The sequence below is a fragment of the Bos taurus genome, chromosome 19 (genome assembly GCF_002263795.3).
Source record: "Bos taurus isolate L1 Dominette 01449 registration number 42190680 breed Hereford chromosome 19, ARS-UCD2.0, whole genome shotgun sequence".
NCBI classification, from domain to species: domain Eukaryota; kingdom Metazoa; phylum Chordata; class Mammalia; order Artiodactyla; family Bovidae; genus Bos; species Bos taurus.
In genome coordinates this window covers 21,112,737-21,137,181 of record NC_037346.1, presented here as the reverse complement: position 1 = coordinate 21,137,181, position 24,445 = coordinate 21,112,737, and the positions used below count along the sequence as shown (strand labels likewise).

Below are 24,445 nucleotides of genomic sequence, written 5' to 3'. Positions count from 1 at the left end.
CCCCAGCTTCACAGCAGGAATAGCCACAGCAATCAGAAGCCCATGCACCTCAATTAGGGTCTAGCACCCGATCGCCACAACTAGAGAAAACCATAGCATAGCAATGAAGACCCAGAATGGGCAAAAATAAAATAAATAAGTGAAATTAAAAAAAAAAAAACAACCACTAAATACATTGAGGGGAACGATGCTCTTGACATTAGCCCCCTAGTTGCCCTCCCAAGAGACAACAATTGTAATCAATTTCTGTCCTTCCAGAAATATTCTATCTATCCTCTCTGCCCTGCCTTTTAACACAATGATAGCATGCAATACATTGTTCTGTATTTTTCTTTTTACTTAATAATGTGTCTTAGAGAATATCCTGTAGCAGCACATGTATACAAATCTCATTCATTCTTTTTTATGGCTGCCTAGTACTTCACTTGGAGAAGGCAATGGCACCCCACTCCAGTACTCCTGCCTGGAAAATCCCGTGGATGGAGGAGCCTGGTAGGCTGCAGTCCATGGGGTTGCTGAGGGTCGGGCACAATTTGAGCGACTTCACTTTCACTTTTCACTTTCATGCATTGGAGAAGGAAATGGCAAACCACTCCGGTGTTCTTGCCTGGAGAATCCCAGGGACGGGGGAGCCTGGTGGGCTGCTGTTTATGCGGTCACACAGAGTCGGACATGACTGCAGTGACTTAGCAGCAGCAGCAGTACTTCACTGCAAATGAACAAAAACCCAATTCTTTATCTGACATCTTTGGAGCCAAATGTGTTTCTAGTTTTTTAGAATTTAGAAAGTGATATTATCTAAGTATAGCCCTGGGTCAGCATTCTGTAGTCAAATATATTAATATATCTGCAGGAAAATATGAATGTTCATACTACTATTAAGTGGGATAAAGACTTTAAATTTCATGTCAGTTCAGATCTGGTTTTGCTACTAAAAAATGACATATAGAGAATTGTGAAAGTGAGAAAGTGAAGTCGCTCAGTTGTGCCCGACTCTTTGCGACCCCATGGATAGTAGCCTGCACCAAGCTCCTCCGTCCGTGGGATTTTCAGGGCAAGAGTACTGGAGTGGGTTGCCATCTCCTTCTCCAGGGAGGCAAGTTCTTGATAGGGAAACTCATATTGACCCCAAGGAGGGCTTTACTCAAAACCTCATGGTGCATTTCAACAGATTTCACTTCAGTTGTAATGCTGGAGCAAAGGTGACCACCATACCAGGCTTGAAAACACCAGTCTCCACTCGACCCACAGAGGCGGTACCAACATCACCGATTTTGTAGACATCCTTCCTGGAGGCTCAAATTTCTCCAAGCCAGGCTTCAACAGTACATGAACCATGAACTTCCAGATGTTCAAGCTGGATTTAGAAAAGGCAGAGGAACCAGAAATCAAATTGCCAACATCTGCTGGATCATCAAAAAAGCAAGAGAGTTCCAGAAAAACATCTATTTCTGCTTTATTGACAATGCCAAAGCCTTTGATTCTGTGGATCACAACAAACTGTGGAAAATTGTTCAAGAGATGGGAATACCAGATCACTTGACCTGCCTCTTGAGAAATCTGTATGCAGGTCAGGAAGCATAGAACAGTTAGAACTGGACATGGAACAATAGACTGGTTCCAAAGAGGAAAAAGGAGTACGTCAAGGCTATATATTGTCACCCTGCTTATTTAACTTATATGCAGAATATATCATGAGAAACCCAGAGCTGGAATCAAGATTTCCGGGAGAAATATCAATAACCTCAGATATGCAGATGATACCACCCTATGCCAGAAAGTGAAAAAGAACTAAAGAGCCTCTTGATGAAAGTGAAAGGGGAGAGTGAAAAAGTTGGCTTAAAAGTCAACATTCAGAATACTAAGATCATGGCATCTGGTCCCATGAAAAATAGATGGGGAAACAGTGGAAACAGAGAGAGACTTTATCTTTCTGGGCTCCAAAATCACTGCAGATGGTGACTGCAGCCATTAAATTAAAAGATGCTTGCTCCTTGGAAGAAAAGCTATGACCAACCTAGACAGCATACTAAAAAGCAGAGACATTAATTTGCCAACAACAGTGCCTATAGTCAAAGCTATAGTTTTTCCAGTAGTCATGTATGGATGTGAGAGTTGGACCGTAAAGAAAGCTGAATGCCAAAGAACTGATGCTTTTGAACTGTGGTGTTGGTGAAGACTCTTGAGAGTCCCTTGGACTGCAAGGAGATCCAACCAGTCCATCCTAAAGGAGATCAGTCCTGGGTATTCATTGGAAGGACTGATGCTGAAGCTGAAACTCCAATACTTTGGCCACCTGATGCGAAAAGCTAACTCATTTGAAAAGACCCTGATTCTGGGAAAGATTGAAGGCAGGAGGAGAAGGGGACAATAGAGGATGAGATGGTTGGATAGCATCACTGACTCAGTGGACATGAATTTGAGTAAACTCTGGGAGTTGGTGATGGACAGGGAAGCTTGGTGTGCTGTAGTCCATGCGGTCGCAAAGAATCGGACACAACTGAGCAACTGAACTGAAATGAACTTCCTGGAGGGATGGATGCAAGGGCTTGTCAGTTGGATAACTGGTGGCCAGGATGTAATTCAGAGCTTCAAGCAGCATGGTTCCACTGGCATTGCCGTCTTTATGAGTGACTTTCCATCCCTTGAAACAAGGCAGGTTAGAGCTTGGCTGCAGCATGTTGCCACCATTCCATCTAGAAATTGGCACCAATGCTACTATGTCAGGGTTGGATTCAACTTTCTTAACGTAGGTGTTGACTTCCTTAAGCCCTTCATAGATTTTCTGGCTGTAGAGTGGCTCAGTGGAATCCATTCTGTTAATGCTAACCGTTAGTTGCTAGTTAGCTTACTCTTTGATCACCCCTTCTTGGAGACACCTGTTTCAAATTCACCAACACCAGTGACAACAATCAGAACAGCATAGCCAGCCTGATATATGCCTGTAATCGTGTTTTTGGTAAAGTCTCTGTGTCCTGGGACATCAATTATGGTCATATAGTACTTGCTGGTCTTGGATTTCTTTACAGGGAGATACCAATGATGACACCACACTCATGCTCATCTTTCAGTTTGTCCAAGAGCCAGGCATACTTGAAGGGGCCCTTTCCCATTTTAGCTGCCTCCTCAAAGGAGGTTTCTTGTGGTTTTCAGTGGTTCTGTGTTCAATCCCACTACATTTGCAGATCAGATGGCCAGTAGTGGTAGACTTGCCACATCCACATGTCCAAACAACACAATGATATTGATATGAGTCTTCTCCTTTCCCATTGTGGCTTAGATTTAGCAGTGGTTTTCATGACACCTGTGTTCTGGTGGCAACCCTGTTGAGAAAAAAGCTAAAATATGATTTTAAAATTGCTCCAGCAGGGCAAATACAAAGTCTGACCAGGTGGAAACAGCTTTTTTTAACCTCCCTAGCGGAAATTAATTTTTTTGCTTTTGAGAAGACACTAAACACGATTTAATTTTCTACAATATTTTTTCACATTTTATCTCATTTAATTCTTACACAACCCTATGGAGTTTATTTTTTAATCTTTTTTTTCAAACTTTAAACTTTTAATTTTGTATTGGGTATAGCCGATTAACAATGTTGTGATAGTTTCAGGTTAACAGGGAAGTTCAGTTTAGTTCAGTTCAGTCGCTCAGTCGTGTCCAACTCTTTGTGACCCCATGAACTGCAACACGCCAGGCCTCCCTGTTCATCACCAACTCCCGGAGTCTACCCAAACCCATGTCCATTGTGTCGGTGATGCCATCCAACCATTTCACCCTCTGTCATCCCCTTCTCCTCCTGCCCTCAATGTTTCCCAGCATCATGGTCTTTTCAAATGAGTCAGCTCTCCGCATCAGGTGGCCAAAGTATTGGAGTTTCAGCTTCAACATTAGTCCCTCCAATGTACACCCAGGACCGATCTCCTTTAGGGGATCAGGAAGAGACTTTAGGGGATCAGGGAAGAGACTCAGCCATAGATAAACATGTATCCATCTTCCCCCAAATTCCCCTCCCATCCTGGCTGGCACATAACATTGAGTAGGATTCCATATACTATTCAATTGGTTATCTGTTTTAAAGACAGCAGTGTGTACACGACCATCCCAAACTCCCTAACTATCCCTTCCCCCTGGCAACCATAAGTTCGAGAAACAGCTTTAATGGTAAAACAGTTTCATTATTATTTATGGTAGAAGCCCAGGGAGTTTATGCGAGTATATTATAAGGGAGTTAAAGGAAGGAGCACGAAATATAATACGGGTTGACTGGAATTTATTGATATGGGTACCTGTATCAGAAATTCAGAATTTAATGTATTAGCACCTACAGTGACATTCAGTATTTGTTTTTATTAATTCAGTATTTATTTATTTATTCAGTATTTATTTGTTAAGTTCACTGAAACTTGGACTCCATAGTGGCCTACGTTTAATTAAGCTAAGGTACAGGAACTTCCCTGGATAAGGAATCCACAGTAAGAGGAATCAAAAGGCTTAGGGATATGGGGTAGATATGTCACATGCTGCTGCTGCTAAGTCGCTTCAGTCGTGTCTGACTCTGTGCGACCCCATAGACGGCAGCCCACCAGGCTCCCCCATCCCTGAGATTCTCCAGGCAAGAACACTGGAGTGGGTTGCCACTGCCTTCTCCAGATATGTCACATATTGACTTGCATATCTACTCCCAAATATATCCTCTGAGAGGACTTGGGGAGGGTTCCTTCACTAAAGCATTGCAAAATACATTAGTGCCTGGGAATATTTGTATCCTTGAAAAGTTCTATGTTGGCTTTCTTCTGTAGGCAAAGCATGATGGGATGATCCGTTTGAGTAGCGGAGGCCAAATGTCAGTGTTTATCCACCAAAGACAAAGTAGGCACATAACGAGAAGTAGAGATACAGTGGTTATCAGATTTCTTTTGGCATTCAGCTAAATGATTATGGGTGGTCCTAGGATTAGAATAGATGACCAGTCAGCTCAGATGGTAAAGATTCTGCCTGCAACACAGGAGACCTGGGTTTGATCCCTGGGTCAGGAAGATCCCCTGGAGAAGGGAATGGCTGCCCACTCCAGTATGCTGGCCTGGGAAATTCTGTGGACAGAAGAGCCCGGTGGGGTGCAGTTCCATGGGGTCACAGAGTCAGACACGACTGAGCAACTAACAGTTTCTTTCACTTTCTAACAAAGTACTGATAATTCACACATAATATTTATTTAATATTTAGTTATTTATTTGTCTGTGCCGGGTCTTAGTTGCCACACATGAGATCATCAATCTTCACTGAAGCATGTGGGATTCTTTATTATCATTTTTTAAAGTTGCAGCATGTGAGACATTTTGATAAATAATCTGCCTGCAATACAGGAGACCCAGAGATGGACAGTAGGTCGGGATGATCCTGGGTCAGGATGATCCCCTGGAGAAGGGAATGGCAATCCACTTCAGTTTTCTTGCCTGGAAAATCCCATGGACAGAGGAGCCTGGCAGGCTACAGTCCATGGGATCGAAGTCAGACATGACTGAGTGACTAACACTACTACTACTCTGTGGGATCTTTATTTGCATCATTTGAACTCTTCGATGCAGCATATGGGGTTCTTTCTAGTTTCCTGTCCAGGGATTGAACCCTGGCCCCCTGCACTGGGAGAGAGGAGTCTAACCACTGGACCACAAGTAAGTCTCTACATATAATATCTTAAAATCTATATATACTGTGGCCCAAAATACGACTTTAGTCACCAGAGTAGAGAGTTCTGACCTCTCTCTCCCAGTTTCCAGACTTGAGCCCCTTAATTGAAAGGGAAAGCTGGATCCCCTTAAGGAAGGATTCTGCAGCACTGCCATAGTGTATACTGAAAACCTTCCCCCGTGTCTTTTCCACAGATAACTGTTGCCACTTCCTAAAATGACTGTGTAACGGGGGAAAAAAACAATATTCAGGTTTTGCAAGGATTTCTAAACACTGGCATTAATTGGTGCTAATTTCTGGGGACCCAAATGCATTCCACCAGTTTAAGTGGGACTTATACCAGGCATGGAGTCTTAACTCAAGTTTGAATCGCAGTGGGCACAGTGGGTCTATAGATCATTCTGTGATATTTCATTAGCTCTTGAACATACAATTAGGATACCTGGCAACTAGCAGAATTTCCGTTTTGGCCCTTTGATCTTGGAATAAGGACCATTACAGTATGAAGAACCAAGCTGAAGCCCTTGGGAACCCCCTTCCCCCTCATACACACACACCAGAGAGTAAACAAAAATCATTGCTTTTTTGGGATGGCAGAAAGGAAACTACAGAGTTTAGTAACACCAATAAAGACTTAAAGAAGCAGGAGTGATGAAATCTATCTCATGCCAATTAAAAAAAAAAGTAATTTATGTACTTGGCTGTACTGGGTCTTAGTTGTGCTATCTTCCCTACAGGTTCTTCAGCTGCTGCACGTGAATTCTTAGTTGCAGCACGTGGGCTCTAGTTCCCTGACCAGGGATCAGAACCCAGACCCCATGCACTGGGAGTGTGGAGTCTTAGCCACTGAACCACCAGGGAAGTCCTTATCTTACATCAATGTAACTTACTTGTTTGGCCTGTGACGAAGGCAGCTGGATCTTAGAGGATGACTATGGGTGATTATAAATTCAGTCTGGTGATGCCTCCAATTGCAGCTGCTCTTCCACATATAGTAACTTTACTGGAACAAACCAACACACAACTCATGTCACTTGGTATGCTGCTAGTGATCCAGCAAATGCTTTTTTCTCAATACAAATTGGCAAGAAACGCCAGAAGCAATTTGCTTTTACTTGGCAAGGCCAACAATATAACTTCACAGTCTTGCCCCAGGGCTATGTCAATTTTCCTGCTCTCTGCCATAATACAGTCCACAGAGATGTTGAGCATCTTGCCCTTCCAATCAGCATTAAGTTGATCCAGTGCATTGATAACATTATGCTGATCGGATCTGTGGAGCAAAAGGAGCAAGGTCTTTAACTGTCTTCATGAGATATATGCAAAACCAGAAGATGGAAGATAGATTCCACTTCTGGTATCAATTTCCACATCAACCAATTGCCTGTTATTTTTTTCCTCAGCTCCTTTTGTAATTTTCTTTCATGCTGGAGCTGGAGTGTGAAAACCACATTTCTTTGCCTTGCCAGCTGGCTCTGTTAAGCTCTGCTAATTGGGGGCATTGGAGGGAGACCCCAAGGCTGAGGAAGGACAAGAGGCTTGTTCCTTGCTGTCTATCTCATGACTGCTTCCTGTAGTGTGTTGGTTCCAGTATGCCTCACTCCAGCAATGCTTCTTTATTCTGGTAGTAGGAGATTCTTTCTGTAGCAACAGTTGAAACCAGTTTGCCGTTTTTCTACAGTTTTGTAATTTTCATTGACACCAGCCAGGGTTCTGCTGTAGAGGTCTGGGGCCCAGACTTCTGGTCCCCTGAAATACCCCCATCTAAGCCCAGAGACACCAACACCAGTCAGGCAGTGCCTCCTCAGAGATCTGAGGGGTCACTCCTCCAAGTTTGTGGGTTTTTTTCCGTTTAATGCCTTTGTTTAGGTTGTTTTTCAGCCTAAAGGTAGTAACAGTCACTACCTCTGTCATACCTTACACTTCTCTTTTTAGTTTTTCAGTCACCCCCTTAACTTCATACCTAGTTAACAATTCTTGTTAAATCACCTGTTCAATTAACTGGTTTGGTTTCTATCTCCTATCTGCTGCTGCTGCTGCTAAGTTGCTTCAGTCATGTCCGACTCTGTGCGACCCCATAGACGGCAGCCCATCAGGCTCCCCCGTCCCTGGGATTCTCCAGGCAAGAACACTGGAGTGGGTTTCCAATTCCTTCTCCAATGCATGAAAGTGAAAAGTGAAAGTGAAGTCGCTCAGTCGTATCCGACTCTTAGCAGCCCCATGGACTGCAGCATACCAGGCTCCTCCGTCCATGGGATTTTCCAGGCAAGAGTACTGGAGTGGGTTGCCATTGCCTTCTCCGATCTCCTATCTGGACACTATCAAATAAAATTAGTATAAGATTATTAAAATTTAAGAAAAATTACAACCAGGTAGAGGCAATATGGGCTTCCTTGGTGGCTCAGACGGTAAAGAATCTACCTGTGATATGGGAGACCAGGGTTCAATCCCAGGGTCAGGAAGATTCCCTGGAGGAGGGCATGGTAATCCACTCCAGTATTCTTGCCTGGAGAATCCCCATGGATGGAGAAGCCTGGCGGGCTACAGTCCATGGGGTCTCAAAGAGTTGGACACAATTGAGGAACTAAATGCAGCACAGAGGCAATATATGACTCAATCATACTCCATTTACTCTTAGCTACTATAAACTCTACGTGTATATGTTTCTATCTGGCTTTTTTGTTTTGGATATTTATTTATTTGGCTTAATTGAAGGTCTTAATTGCAGCACATGGTATTTTTCATTGTGGCCTGCAGACTTAGTTGCAGTATGCAGAATCTCTGTTGCTCTGCAGCCTGGCAATATTAGTTCCCTGACCCGGGACTGAACCCAAGTTCCCTGTTTGGCAAGGTGGATTCTTAATCCACTGAGCCACCAGGAAAGTCCCGATTTCTACTTGTTTTATTACTTTCTAACTTGTCATTTCAAATGTAAGAGGTTGGATTATTAAGGACGATTTTCCCCTCACATTTAACAAGCTTAGCTGTATAAACTATAGTCTGTTATATGACATACTTTTATATGTCTGTTATATGTTCCTTTAGTCTGTTATATGACTTTATCTGGTGTGTGATCAATGAGTTACAGATGTACTGCAAGATGGTTATCCATGCAGCCCCAGGAGCGGCCTGAAAGGACTAGGGTGGTTGGTGCCTCTACATAATTCACCCCTGGGCAGAAGCAGTTTGACATAAGGATTCTCAAAGAGTAACCCAAAGAATCAGAGTCTGATGATCCATCCTAGTGTGCCCCATGGTCCCATAGGAGGCAAACACATAGGGGACTTGCTTTATTAAAGCAAGTATCCTCGAATAAAGGAACAAAGCCAAAGAATGTTCTATCTCCAGGACATCACTTTCATAGGCTAGTTGGAGTATATACTGCTGTTCATCACAAACATTGAGCCCTGAAGCTGCTGGAGGAGTGCTTGTTCCAGGCACTCAAGGAGCAGGACTCAGAGCCTAATGTGTGGCCAAGAAAGGCAGGGAGGTCTGTCAGATACTCCTCATGGATTCAGCTTTCCATCTCTCTCTTCATATATATTGAATTCTTCCCTTTGTTTATGGCTGATGTGTCCTTTCATTACATCCAAGTTAGCTGCAGAATTATTGCTCTCATAATACAGTCATACTCTGTGAATTGAAGTTTCATCGTTATTTTGTAAATTATACTTAATATGAAAAAGTTTGAGTGGATTCTAAATCCAGTCATGTTATCATAAAATATTACCACATTATGTTTTCTGGTGAGAAAAAAGTAAGAGCTATTAGTCATATATAATTTATGCTTGTAAATTTTGAATTGTTGTGAAATTATTTTAAATTTATCACCTACTTGTTCTCATCAATATATATAAGATGAATATAAATTCTCATCAAAATGACTACTAAGTGATCACTGTCAAACTGTCTTGTTCAGGAATTAGATGCAATCATTTCAATCATAAAACCCTACATAGAGAATGTTATGTTTATAGAAGCAATCTTGGGTTTTTCATTAAATTTTTGAAAAGCTTTATTTGGAAGCTTATGCAAACTCAATATTTTATATCATCCTTAATATGTTTGTTATTTTTCACATTATAACTATATACAGAAAATAACTTTTTCACCAAGCCCCTATTGCTTCCAAATCCCCTCTATTTTTTCCCAGTGTGCTGAACAAATATCATGATTTCTATAGATGTCATGATAAGAGAAAAGGTTGAGAGCCACTCCTTTAAATTTCATTTTTTTAAGATTTATTCATTTGGCTGCATTGGGTCTTACTTGCAGCATGCAGGATCTTCATTGCATCATGCAGGATTTTTCATTGTGGTGCATGGACTCTCTAGTTGTGGTACATGGGCTCAGTAGTTGCTTCACAGAATATGTTATCTTAGTTCTCTGACCAGGGATCCAACCCACACCCCCTGCATTTCAAGGCAGAATCTGAACCACTGGACCACCAGGGAAGCCCTGTTTTAAACTTTAGATCAGGATTCTTAACCTAGAGCCCCTTAATGGATTTCAGTGTGTGTGAAATATGTAAGTGCATCTTTCTGTGGAGATGGTTAATAGTTTTCATCAGGTTCTAAAAGCTTAAGAACCAGCTGATTACAGAAATTGCAAAAGCTCTTTTATAATTTCACCCCTGAAGAACCGTAATACAAGTCAAGGCTTAAACGAACTCCAATGGCACAAGGATCCAGATCAGTTCACCATGTGGCTGTACTGGGACTGCAGGCAAAGACTGAAAGCCAATATCATAAAGCGCGCATTTGCCCAGACCGTCTCTCTTTTCTAAAGCACTTTGTACATTTCTAGCTTTCTCATATATACATATATATATACACACACACACACACACACATATATATGTATATGTATTTCCTATGGGGCCTAGCAAAGGCGACTGAAATAACAGTACTATTAAAGCCTACTGTAATTATTGGATGAGTTTTCCACTGCTAACAAGCTTTGAGAGATAGACAGATGTTTGTTTTTAAAACAGTGACTAGTATATGGTACACACTATTTTCTCAATTAATGGTGAATGACTCAATGTACATGCACCAACAACTTCCAAATCTTAGTTTCCTTAAAAAGTCATACACCAGGAAAAGTATTTCTCCTGTCAATAAATTAGCTTTCTATTACAAACCTTATGTGAATTTGGGTACCTTACAATCCTAATTTTGACCAGAATTTTATCACCTCAGGTGTGGTGAATAAAGATGTTCTATACCTACCTATAAATGAGACATGTCTTGACCACAAATCTACTTCTCCTAATGTTAAGAAAAGGCATGGAATCATGTATTTTAAAATATTTTTATTACCTTTTTGCTTGATGCTATTTTCTATACATGGGGTATACTCAGAAAATGCTGACTGCACTTGGAACAAATTTAAGAGAATAACAAAATTATTTTAATTACACATGGGGTTTTACAGTTTATATTGCACTTCACTTTTTTTTTCTCACTTGAGAACAAGAATCCTGTGAGGTAGAACTCTATTGAATAAATAAACTAAAACTTAAAAACTTTAAGCCATTTGCTCAAGGTTTTACAGAGGCCAGGAACTAGAAGCGAGATCTCTAATCACTAAGGTGTGCTCTTTCCCACTGTAAGATTATTTTGCACTGTAAGATTATCATTGTCCAAAAGAATTTAAAATTGTGTTGCTACATAAAAGCAGATAATCAGTGTTGCTGTCCATGAGTCAGAAGTATATTACTAAGACCTACTGATTTGAATAACATTAAAAAATGTATTTTTATTGAAGGATAATTGCTTTACAGAATTTGAATAACACTTTTTTCTAGAACTATACTTTGGTTAATAAGCCATATTTCATTTATTTGTGTTCATTCAGCTTTCAGCAATGTAAAATTCTTGCCTAGGGATATAGCTTCCTGTTTGATCTGCTAAGCTTTGGTTCAAAGTTCTTACCTCTGAACTTTGTCTGCTCTTTTCCTGTTTACTAAATAGCTCTGGGAAAAACACAGTCAGATTGTTTAATCTGTGAACCGTACATCTTTGTTTAATTTTGGCTCGCAGGCACTCTTGACCACCACCAGGGGGCAAAAGACTACCAGCTGGCTTCTCTGCTGTACATTCGACATAGGACTGTACAGTACAGGGACCCTCAGTGTCTGATTCTTGATGGAACCTCCCTGCTAATTATTTCAACCACAGGGCCCCAGGGAGAGAACAAAGGCTCAGCACAGAGGGCTCCAGTGGCACTTAACCATACAGCAGCCAGAAGGAGCTCAAGGCCGCTCTGCCAATTTACAAGAAGCAATAAGATCCAAGAGACTTTGAGTGACAAACAAGAGGCGGTGGGTTAGTAACTGCAAACTCCTGAATGTCTGCGTTTTACAGATACGTTATGTATGGTGGTATTTACCAGCACATCCACTCAAATTGAGAAATAGCTTTGTCAACTCTCTTTCTCTGTGTAATCAATCTATGGTATTTACATGGCGTGATTTCCACCCCCGCCCCCCTTAAATCTTGATTTTTCAATATATTCTTGGCTTAGGTTCAGCTGATGATTTATCTTTTAGAAAACGATTTCTTTAGAATATTCAATCGACATTTCGCATGTGTCTATGAAATAATGAAATCTAGAGACGGAGAGAAGGAAAAGCCCAACGAGCAAATCCTGTTTAAAAGAGAATTTCTTCCCAGCAGGAAGCAAGTGGGAGGTAAATAGCAGGTTGGACCCTTGTAACTCCGCGAGTCCAGCTTTCTCGGCTTCCCCCAGGCTCTCTCGGCCTCCCTGCACTTCAGGAATAATGAATGAGCCCTTAGACAGGGGCCAGGGTAATAGAAGAAGCACGAGGGTACCGTGAAGACTCTCGGGGTATAAAATTACAAATCCTTCTTTCTTTCAAAAAGTCTCATCATAAAACATGAACTCAGAGCGGAAGGGTGGGAAAGCTCAGAAAAAAGCCCTCGAGAGCCGGGTCAACGGTAAGGTTTCTAGCCCAGAAAGTCCCATCCGCGCTCAGAGGAAGCGTTTGAAACCTCGCGGCGCCCTTTCCCACCCGGAAACTCGTTCGCCTCAGGATTTTCACCTCCGTTTCTTCTCACTAAGGTGGGTTAAGCTGTGCGCCCAACCTCGGGAATAAGAAAAGGCTGTCCTTCGAGAGTGGGGACTCCAGCGACACCCCCTCCCCAGCCGCAGAACCCTCTCCCTAACCCACCCCCTCAAACCCCCAGCGCGGCCTAACCCAGAGCCCAGGGGGAAACCCCGAGAGGGGGCGGCGGCCCGAGGCGCACGCACCCGGCCGGCTTCCGGCAACTCAAGGGTTACGGCCAGGCGGCGGCGCGCGAGGAGGGGAGAGGCGGTTGCTGACAGGTGGCGCCTGCGCACTGGGAGCGCTCATTGTGCCCCGCAGCTGCCGAACCGCCCGCCCGCCAGCCAGCCAGCCGCCCGCTCGGCGCGTCAGTCTGCGAGAGTCCGGTGGTGGGTGCGGAGTCTGCGGCCGTTCGCGCGGCCTCCTCTTCCTCCCTGTTCCCTTCGCCCCCACCCCACACCCCTTTGCCCCATCCCGGCTCCGTCACCCTCCCGCCCCCCCACACTCGGGACAAGAATGCCCTGCCCGGAACAGCCCAGCAGCGCCTAGATGGCTTTGGTCACGGTCCAGCGGTCGCCTACCCCCAGCACTACCTCCAGCCCCTGCGCCTCGGTGAGTCCCCTCCCGGCAGCCGCTCCGCTCGCTTCTGTCACTGCGGCTCCGCTTTGCCTCAGCGGGTCCCGCCGAGCGCCACTGCGCACGCGCCGCGCCGCTTCCCAGGCCTTGGCACCCGGCTGCCGCGAACCCCCCACACCCCCCCCATCTTAAAGACGAGCCGCAGGAACTACAGGACGTTGATTTGTGCCTCCGTCACTCTGAGCATCTAGCGCCTCACCATCCTTGCCCCGAAGCCCCCTGTGGCATGCTTTCCTCTGGCTTGAGCACTTCCTTTCGGGAATGAGTCATTCTTGCTTTTCACCCTCCCCCTTCCTTTTACCCTCTGTTGCTCTGCTGCAGGGAGAGGACCCCGGGACTCCTGCCATGCCCCTTACCCACACCCACATCCCCTTACCCACACCCATTTCAGGGACCCGTTCCGTCTTCGCCCACTGCCCGCCCTTCTTCGGGCTCTCCGGGCGTCTGCTTTCTCCCTGGTCACTTGCTGTCTTTCTTGTGTCCTGTCCGTTGGGCTTCATTGGACGGCTGAACTGTAGTTACTCCTAGGTTTCTCGCCATCTCCCCTCCCCCAGAGGGTGGCGGGGGTCTTTGCTTCTTGGACCTCTCACCTTTCCTCGACGAGGTCCTGAAGCATCTGGCGCTGCTTGATGACCAGTGCCAATTCATTTACATCTCACAGACATTTATGCATCACACTCATTGCTCATGATCGTTCTTGTTCTCGAGTCGTGTTTGTATGGCTCGTTACTTCAGATGCCAGTGCCAGTGAAGCGTGCTTCCAGAAGGAAAATACCCAGTAACCAGCCTTTTCCTGCTGGGCCCTTCTTTGCCTTCGCCCCACCCCCACTTTTTTGCGTTCCATTCTTTTAGGCTTTTTTTTTTTTTTTCTGGAAATATTTATTTTTTAAAATGAAATATTGCACCAGTGGGGCGAAATGGGATCTTTAAAAAAAATCCAGATGTTTTAGAGGGAAATAGATGGAATGAATATATGAGAAATTGGAAAAACCATTTGGAACTTCCTATAGAACTGTAATTTTAAAAACTAGGTTGGTGGGTTTAGTAGTTTAAACTTGCAAACACGTAGTCAATATACACTGAAACACCTTCCACTGTAAAAATACTCTTAATTTATATATTAACTGAGGTGTGTGCTTTGACATCTTGAAAACATGCTGGTTTGTGATTTCAACATAGTTTCCTGAATTTCAAAATTTTATTGTGTAGTGTGTGGTGGTTTCCTTTTTTTCCCCCTGAGCCAGCTTTTGCACTTTGTGTGACTAAATTGGCAGCTATATCCTAATTCTAGAAGCAATTATACTTCAGAGGTTACCTTACCTTGTGTTGTTTCCAGAAGAACTAGCTGGGATTCTTGGATAGAAGTTCAGGGAGGCAGATTTTCATGCTAAGGAAGAACTTTGTAACAGCGGGGTGGACTGCCTTGCAAAATAGTGAGCGCTCATTATAGAAAAGTTCAAACAAAACTCTGGAGGTCCTTTGGCGTAGGAGATGGTGTAAGGGCTCTTTCTAACTCTTAAGATTATATGATTTTAGAATAACTGCACTTGAAAGCTTGTAAAATATTTAAGGGTCTTCTGAAGACAAGTATCATAAGGTTGGATGTGGTACTTGATGCTAGTTTTTGGAAAGTCATTAACATACCATCAGACCATTTTAATTCACTCTCCTTGTAAACCTTTTGAGGATAGTGGTTACCAGGCCTTATTTTGGCTGAGAGAGCAACTGAAGGTTAGTTTAGTTGAGCAAGTAAACCAGAAACCAGAATTATATTGACATGGTTTTCCTTGGGCATTGTTGAAAACAATTGATGATATAATAATAATATATGTATATCACATTATTATACTTATTTTCTTGAGGTGAATGATTAGTATACAGTAATACCATATCTATTTGATATAACTTCATTAGCCAACACTTGCTTATTTTAGAATCCTGAGGTATGTTAATAGGCACTTTGATATAGGTAATTAAATTGATCATGGGTAAGCTCAGTTATAGAGCTAAATGACTGATACATCTACTTGCTATAGTAGCCTGATTATTTCATTTTATATGTGACCCTGGGAGAAAAGGAACCCTGGTACTGGGGTGTGTGTGTGTGTGTGTGTGTGTGTGTGTGTGAAACAGTCAGTGTTGTCAGCATAACTATGAGCAGTTACCTTTCCCTTTAAGTTGTCTTCCTATTCCACTTAACCCAGAACTTTTTCAGCTGAGTTTTGTCATGGTCGTTGTGTTCCAGTATTCGACTGCTGTCTGACTTGGATATATTTGCTGTTGTGTCTCTTGCTGCATGAAAAAGTTGAGTTTTTTGTTTTAAGAGAGGGCAGAAACAATCTACAGAACCATGAAAGGAGAGATTTAATTTTGTGAGGCTGGAGATTTAGATGTTGTTATCATTTTAAGCATTCTGTTACCGTGTTTCACTATAGGAGGTAAGACATTTTAATACTGTCAGCTCTTCAGTGTTTTTTCTTTAGGGATTAAATAAACCTGTTGATCATCTACTGGGTGTGAATGACTATTATAGTAGTAAGATGTGTAAGATATTGACCCTGTCCTTCAGGGTCATGTAATCTTGGGAGGGAGGGGGAGAGGGAAGGCATAGAGACTAGAGGAGGGGCAAGAATGAGATGAGAGAGTAGAAAAGGAGTGTGAGGGGAATGATACTGAATGTATATCAACAGCCAGTTTGTAAATGGCCATAAGTATTATATGAATTCAAATTAAGATAAATTCACTAGTGGCAATAGTAGTGAAACCAATATCTAACATGTAACTACCTTACATGGATTATTTACTCTTCACAGCATGCAATTTCTTTTATCTCCATCTTACTGATGAAACTGAGGCAAAGAGCTATTAAGGAACATACCCAGTGACACTCAGCTGTTGAAGATGTAATTCAAACCCAAATGTGTCTAGAATCTTCCATCTTTTCCCTTCTTGAGAATCAAAGAGAAGTATAACATAGTTAGGTGACTCTTGAACTAGGCCTTGAAGGGGAGGTTGAATGTTTAGAGACTGAGATAGAAGCTGGGGAGTAGAAAGTGTTCCAGGTGGAGAGAAGCTGTATACACCAAGACTCAGAGACAGAAACATACAAGGCATATCTGAGGAGATTTAAATAGACCAGTTTGAGGAAGGATTTGTTTGGAAGAGTGGTAATGGATAAAGCTGAGGAGGCAGCTAGGGCTGCAAAGGGACTGCTGAGCTTAGGAATTTGAACTTGACAGAGATGGTAATAGAGAGTCCTTAGAGGTTTTGAGCAAATATGATCACAGTAGTGTTTGAAGAAAACTGATCCACCAGCTATGGGCCAGGGGAGTTGAGAGAGGGAGAAAAGGCAAAGGTAGAGCCTGTTAGAGGCTGTTACGGTGGCCTAGGTGTGAATAGTAAAGGCTTGAACTGGGAGTGGGAAAGAGAAGGACAAATGCAAGGGACTGTAGAAAAGACACACGGAGCCTGGGCTTATTGGATATAGGGGAGAAGGGATCAGAGATGTCAACTCTTGGAATATATTGTTCTTCCCAGATAATAGATGTTTTTAATTAATTGAAGCAATTTAAGAATGCCCTCTTACCTTCTATCTTTCTGGTATGAATTTTCTGAACAGATATCTATATTGACCCAGGGTTATATAAATACAGTGAAATACCATAAAAATCTTTTGCTTTTGTATAGTGCTCTATACTTTTCAGAGTGTTTTGTGTTCATGGTCTGATTTAATTATAGAATAGCCTCAGAAGTTACACAGGACAGATATCAACGTTAAAAGGCTTACTGAAGATGACAAAACTGGTTGGGATAAGATCTAGCTCTAGAACCAAGTTCCATGGCTCCTGGTTCATATCTCTTTCCATGGTGTGGTAAGACAAACAGCATATTGGTTTCTGGTCCTGAGAACTTGACTGCCAGTAAAGGAATCAAGACTTGAGGTGCAATTAAGAACTTACACTGTCTTTTGAGTTCATCTATATATTGTCTATTTTGACTGTCTGGAACAGAATCATCTAAGTTTGTACAAATCATTTTTTGGTGATACCGTTATTTGAAGCCTATTATCTCTTAGTTTACACAGAAAATCTTATAAACTTGAATATTTAGTTTCCATACTCCTAGAAGATTACCAGCAGCAAAATATGAATGGAAAAGGTCAGGTGCTGCTAAAGGCAGGCTCCTTATAGTTCTGGGAAATGATAGTTGATGTTTTTACAGCAAGGGCAGAGGAAGAAAACCTATAAATAGCTGACCCAAGGAAAAAATTTAGCAGTTAGGGACTACTTAATGTAAGGACAAGTATATTCTTCTAAGACCCAGTACTCCTTTAGAGCAGCTTTTATATAGTTCTAATGATGATTCCAAATCTATATAAGAAAGCTTAATCTTGTTTTGTCTTGGTTTAAGCAGTCAGGATTGAGTAAAGTGTGTTTATAGATAAAGACCCATCCAAGTTTCACCAAAGTCTTAATGTTTAAGATGCACACTTTAATTGGGAAATTCATTTATCTATATATATACAAATGGGTATGTGGGATAAGTAGATATTATTAAATGATATATATTCAAATATGACCACACCTCTCTCCCTAGGCAGAGAAAATAAAGTCATAAAATATGAAATTGACTTATATAAAATAAAAGTGATGCTTTAGAAATTTTTGTAACCTATAGAAATAATACAGGCCAATTGTAGGAAATCTGGAAAATATGGAAAAGCACAGAAAAGAGAATGAAAGATATGTGCCGTACAGCTGAGCGTTTATTTTTATATAACTGAAGTGTTGCTGTATGTATAATTCTGTATGCTTTTTTAAAAAGTTTTATATATATCATAAGTGAAAGTGAAGTCGCTCAGTCATCTCTGACTCTTTGCGACCCCGTGGACTGTAACCCACCAGGTTCCTCCGTCCATGGGATTCTCCAGGCAAGAATACTGGAGTGGGTTGCCATTTCATAGGTGTATGCGAAATCACTTAAATGGCTGCATTGAGTAGTTATAACTCATTCTAACCTCTCCATTATTGGTGAATATTTAGGTTGTTTCCAACTTGTAAATTACATTGCAGTGACCATCATTGTGCATAAATATTTGACAGTGTTTTGGAACATTTATTAAGATTTCAAGAAATACAGTTACAGGATCTCAGAGTATAAACAATTTTATGATTCCTGTTGCATGTTTATACTTTCTAGGAAGATTGTTTCCAATTAACATTTACTCCAACCAGCATAGTGTAAGAATGCTCATTTCTCCTAGCTTTATTAACACTGCATATTCTCATTTTATTGTTAATCATTAATAATTTTTGAGGATAAACAGTAGTACCTAGTTGGCTTGATATATATTTTATTATTAGACAAGTTGAATATTTTTGAGATGTTTATTAGGCATTTTTGTTAACTTTCTTTAGAAAGATAGCTTTATTGAAGTATAGTCTACAAGCCCTAAAATAAACCTGTTTTAATAAGTGTACAATTCAGTGATTTTTAGTAAACTTCCAGAGTTATTCAACTACAGTCCTGTATTTCCATTTTATGAACTGTGCATCCTTTTCAACCTATGTATGCTTCTGGTACATTATGAATATTAACCCTTTATTCATTAAAACTGTTTGATTTTTAGGTGTTTGTATTGCCCTTAGAATAAAGTCTACACTCCAGAGTTTTGCTCGCAAGACTTTTAATAAGACAACCTTGCTTACCTCTTCAGCCTTGTCTCTTCCCAAGTCCCTGCCTTGCACACTGCTCAGTCAAGCTGACCTGCCATGCTCCCTTGGATCTCTAGGCTTTTGCACATGCTGTTCCCTTTACCTGGAACACCTTCCCTTCATCTGTTTACCTGACTAATTCCTACTCATCCTTCAGGTCTCAGCTTAAATGTCACTTCTTCTGGGAAGCTTCCCTGACTCCACTCCCAGACTATGGTAGGTGCTCCTTCTACGTGCACCATAGCACCCTATACTTACCCATCATGGCTCTTATCTCTTTATTGTATTTGACCGTTTGATTGCTTACCTCCCTAACTAACCTTTCAGCCAGGAACTTGGTTTATTGATATATTTTTGTATCACCAGGGTCAAAAATATTGGACTATGGATCAATGGATGGATTGATGGATATAGTCATAGTTAGCAATTTTTTCCATTGTTTTTAAGCATTATTTTGTTTCCAGAAGCCCCCAAAATATGACTACCCTTAAGATTTTGGATACATATTGCTGTTTTAGGTTGAATCAAGCTTTGTTGACAAGCTGTGTATAAAAATGTCTGCTTCATTGTACCCTTATCAATCCTGAATGTTGTCATCATTCTTTTTTTAATCATAATAGCTCTTGTATATTGAACATTTACTGTGTACCAAACACTGTGCTAAATACCTTATATACATTATATTGTTTTATATTGTTTAATTTTTTCTGACTGTACCGTGCAACGTGTGGGATCTTAATTCCCCAACCAGGGATCAAACCTATACCGTCTGCATTGGAAGGTGGAGTCTAAACCATTGGGCCACTGAGGAAGTCCCCAGTTGTTTAATTTTTACATCACTCCTGTGGTGTAGGTATTATTATTATCTCTAATTTACAAAGAAAATTGAATCTCAAGGAAGTAAAATGAGTAAGGTAAAACCTTGCCAACGGTTATAGTTCTGGTGTCTGAACCCAGGACTCTCTTCACCACTAGTATTTTGTTGTTTTAAGTTAGCTTTCAAAAAAAAAATCAGAAGTTAAACATTTTTCAAATAACTTACTGTTATTTGTTTTATAGTCTCTGTTTCAGTCAGTCATGTGTTTAGCCAAGCTTTCTTTGTGGATAATTATTTTTGCCATATTGATTTGTAAATATTTTTCATATACTTACAACAATCTTTTTTTGTTATGTTGCATGTTTTGCCTTAGTTTTCATTTGCATTTTGTTTTTTATTCATTTTGATGTACAGACATTAAAACATCTTAATACTGTCATTTCAAAGTCTTTGTGTGTTTCCATTGTTTTTCTACTTTGTTCAATTTTCCATCAATAGAACAGAGAAATAGTCACTAGTATTTTCTTAAGTTGTTTTGTAGATTACATTTATACTCAGTTTTACTGCATAATGTGAATACTAAATTAATTTTGTTCCAAATAGTTAACTTGTCCCAGTTCATTTTATGTAACAACCACTCCTTTTTCCTAATTCCACCTCTGAGAAGCACTGCGTTACGAGTACAAGCTAGAGTGTGTTCCAGTGAAGTTCCATTGCTCTTCCCACAGGAGCTTTCTTATTATTTAGTATTCATTAAATTGCATGGACAGAAAATAAACAAACTAGCTAAGATTTTAAAATGTGACTGGTTTGAAGGAAGAGCAGGCCTTTGGTACTCAAAAGGTGTCTTCAGGTCTCTCATCCTTTCTCTGTGGCTTTAAGTGAGAGGGAGCAGATTCTAGATTATGCCCATTCTGAAAAAGGCACCGTGCAGAGCCCACACTGCCATCCCATGTAGCACCATTGCATGATATGTTCCTGGTTCCAGCGGCTTAGCACTTTGCAGTTTTTCCATTAAATGCCTGCTGTCATGTTGGCTACACAGCGCCTAGCCCATAGTAAGTATTTCCATGTTCATATTTTTCATTTACTTGTTCACTCATTCAAGAAACCTAGCAGTAGGAGGGAAACTACTTTTAAAAAACACAAACAACCTCTATGTCTATTGACAAGACTACTCAATTTGAAATATGCCAGAGGTCCTGTGTACCTGAGAGGAGAGACCTTAAGGAGTCTTGTTAATCAGCAAGTAGGTAATGAGTGCTGTTTTGTGCAGGTAATGCCATCCATTCTCTTCCTCTGGTTTTCAGCACTGAATCCTTTTCAGATACACTTACAAACTGCCCTGCATTTTCCTGTGTAGCTGAGCAGCACAGCTGCTGTTCACAGGGCCCCTCATTTTCCTGTTTGTCAGGAGAAAGTCAGGTGAGGTGATCTTGGCTCCAAAATGTAGTGAAAGCTCCCATGATTCCCTAGATTTCCTGAAAGCGAAATAAGTTCACTTAGTGGGAGAGGCTATGCTTAGAAAGAAATGGGCAGAAGTAATCTACTGTGTTACAGCCTTGATTTTTTTCTTGAAGCTGCTTATTGTTGTTGTTTTTTTTTTTAAGATAATTTAGTATCTTTTTGTATCCTGTGCTATCCTTGATTCTGAAGGTATCTATTTATCTACTCATTCATGCCAGGATTGGGGCTTCAGCAGCCAGTTAGTCCCTGGCCTCAGGAAGCTTAGAGTATATTAAAAAAGTAATTATATTACAGTGTAGTAATCATAATTGATGTGTAAGCCTTGAGGAAGACAAAGAAGACCAGCAAGGACTTCTGAGTCCTTGCCTTAGAATTTATAGGTCTAGTAGGGGAAGGCAGCTATAAGCTAAGCATGAATTAAAACAAAACAACGACCTAGGATGGTGAGTGGAATAGGAGAATTGCAAACCAAGTGTGAGCATGGATGGGAAGGAGATGTCAGTTTTCTACGAGATACTGGACAGAGAATGTTTAATGGATTAATTGGAAAAGTTGGAGGAGCAAAAGATTTTTGGAGCTAAGAAAATGAAAGGTATGTTTATTACTTCCAAATATTAAGTATTAATCTTTTTCAGTTCTATTCACAATTAGAAGTCAGTTTCTCCACAAGGTGATTATTGTATAGTTTGTTGTCTAAGGCATGGTAGCCAGACACAGACGCTTCTGTCTTTGCAGAGTGTGTGTTTGTAGGTACTACCTTGTCCCTCTCCCTGCTCTGCACCTTCCCCTACTTAAAAACAACAGCAACCTCTTTTTTTAATGCTTCATGCATGTGAATGTATGAAATTATATTCATTGAACTTTAAGGGTAGACATTCTGTGCAAGTTAATCATTAGAGCAATGATTCTCCAATTGTTGCTTCAGACACTTTTATAGAAAGAGCAACAATTTGGAAGAGCCCCTTTTTTCCACAATTATGATATGTAGCACGTCTCAGGCAAGAATTAAAATAAATCACAGGTTAGCAACTCATAACACATTATCTTAATCTATTAGGGAAGCTCACTGATTCTTTGAGGTTTAAGAAAGTGATTGTGGTTTAGAATAAAAATGGTATCTGCCAATGATTATAATATAAATCACATGGGAGTGGAGAATCCCTGAAAATATTTTCATTTCTCCCTTCTTAGGCCTTCAGAAATGCCTGTAGCAACATGAAGCAATTTAGCACAGTGGTTAAGAGTGTAAGGTCTGGAAAGAGCCTGCCTGAATCTGAACCTCACCTTTAGAACTTTCTAGACTTAGACAAGTCCCTTAACAGTTCTGTGCTTCAGTTTGCCCATCTGTGAAGGTATAATATAGTACTTCTTGCACAGAAATAAAAATTAGAGTGCATTAGCATCATGCCTGGCACCAAATATGCATGCACTCATGAAGTATTAGTCAGTTTTATAATGATGATAATTTAGAGTTGCTATTTGGTTGTTAAGCAGTTTTTCATTATAACACAAGTTTGGTGGGTAGGATATTTTTTTTATGACAATATAATTCACATGAACAGTCTATTTCAAGGATTAGTTTCTCTTTTTTCTCTCTTTTGTATATTTTTTATTCAATAATAGCTACATTTTAAACATTGGGGCATCTTAGCTCTAGTTGCCAATCTCTGTGACAGAGTAGTTGTGTATGATTTTGTAATGACCCTGGAGCGCCATAAAGAATGATTAATGCAACTACAATCTTTAAAGATCTTTTCCCTTTGGGAAGTTATCAATTTTTCTAGGCCGTGCTTGCTGCTGCTGCTAAGTCTCTTCAGTCGTGTCCGACTCTGTGTGACCCCATAGATGGCAGCCCACCAGGCTCCCCCATCCCTGGGATCCTCCAGGCAAGAACGCTGGAGTGGGTTGCCATTTCCTTCTCCAAGGCATGAAAGCGAAAAGCGAAAGTGAAGTCGCTCAGTCCTGTCCGACTCTTAGCGACCCCATGGACTGCAGCCCACCAGGGTCCTCTGTCCATGGGATTTTCCAGGCAAGAGTACTGGAGTGGGGTGCCATTGCTTAACAGCATATTAATCTATTGGATGTTTTGCTCTATGGTAGCACAGATCTTCTTAAGTGGTCACCTTAGTTTGTATCATAGGCTATATGTGTTCGTGCTTTTAATGATTGAGGTTATGAGTCGTGTGGCAAAACAGAACAGAAATTGATGGATTTTTTTTTTTAAATGTGGAGAATCTGAGGACACTGAGTGTGTTTCAAGGTGTTTATGGATTTAAATATATCTTTGTACGTGGAAATAATGCTTTCCAAGGAATTGATGGTTTCGAATTGTGGTACTGGAGAAGACTCTTGAGAGTCCCTTGGCCTGCAAGGAGATCAAACCAGTCAATCCTAAAGAAAATCAGCCCTGAATATTCACTGGACAGACTGATGCTGAAGCTGAAGCTCCAGTACTTTGGCCACCTGATGCAAAGAGCTGACTCATTGGAAAAGACCCTGATGCTGGGAGGAATTGAGGACAGGATGAGAAGCGGGCAACAGAGGATGAGATGGTTGGATAGCATCACTGACTACAATGGCCGTGAGTTTGAGCAAACTCTGGGAGATGGTAGACAACAGGGAAGCCTGGCATGCTACAGTGCATGGGGTTACAAAGAGTCGGTCATGACTTAGCAACTGAACAACACAACAACAAGGAAATAATAGTTGAGAAGAATGATCTGTCTAATCCAGCTATACAAGGAGTTGGCAGTAGAAATTGAATGCAGCTTTTTGAAGATGTACTTCCAAAGCAACTGGATAAACTCACATTTAACAAGAGAGCTTTGGTTTAGACTTTGGTTGCATTTAGATTACAGTTTTTATTATTGAACCTTGTCAGAAAATAGAGATAACCTATTTCTTCTTGAGAGAGTGCTGAAAAGGATTGCCTTAAGATTTCTATGAGCACAATATTTTGATTTGTCTTTTTGATTTGTCTTCTACAAGCTGTAACTTTCTCAACTCGGAGCACTTTTATGCTGATTCTGTGGTTTCCAATTAAACTTCAAAGGA

At 41.1% G+C, this 24,445-nt stretch overlaps 2 protein-coding genes across 4 annotated transcripts in view; one reads left to right on the top strand and one right to left on the bottom strand.

Moving 5' to 3' along the window:
* Positions 1-14,208, bottom strand: part of EFCAB5 (EF-hand calcium binding domain 5) — a 107,253-nt gene extending 93,045 nt beyond the window's left edge. The window contains exons 1-2 of the mRNA XM_059878303.1: positions 13,351-14,208; positions 6,579-6,691 (exon numbers count right to left, since the gene is read on the bottom strand). The gene's annotated coding sequence lies outside the window, so the exon portion shown is untranslated. The remainder of the gene's footprint in view (positions 1-6,578; positions 6,692-13,350) is intronic.
* The window catches only part of SSH2 (slingshot protein phosphatase 2), a 246,661-nt gene continuing 235,280 nt past the window's right edge, over positions 13,065-24,445 (top strand). For all 3 annotated transcript variants that reach the window (XM_002695677.7, XM_015458587.3, XM_005220145.5), the window contains exon 1: positions 13,065-13,369. In XM_002695677.7, the coding sequence (XP_002695723.3) occupies positions 13,307-13,369 (63 nt within the window). In that variant the 5' untranslated portion in view covers positions 13,065-13,306. The remainder of the gene's footprint in view (positions 13,370-24,445) is intronic.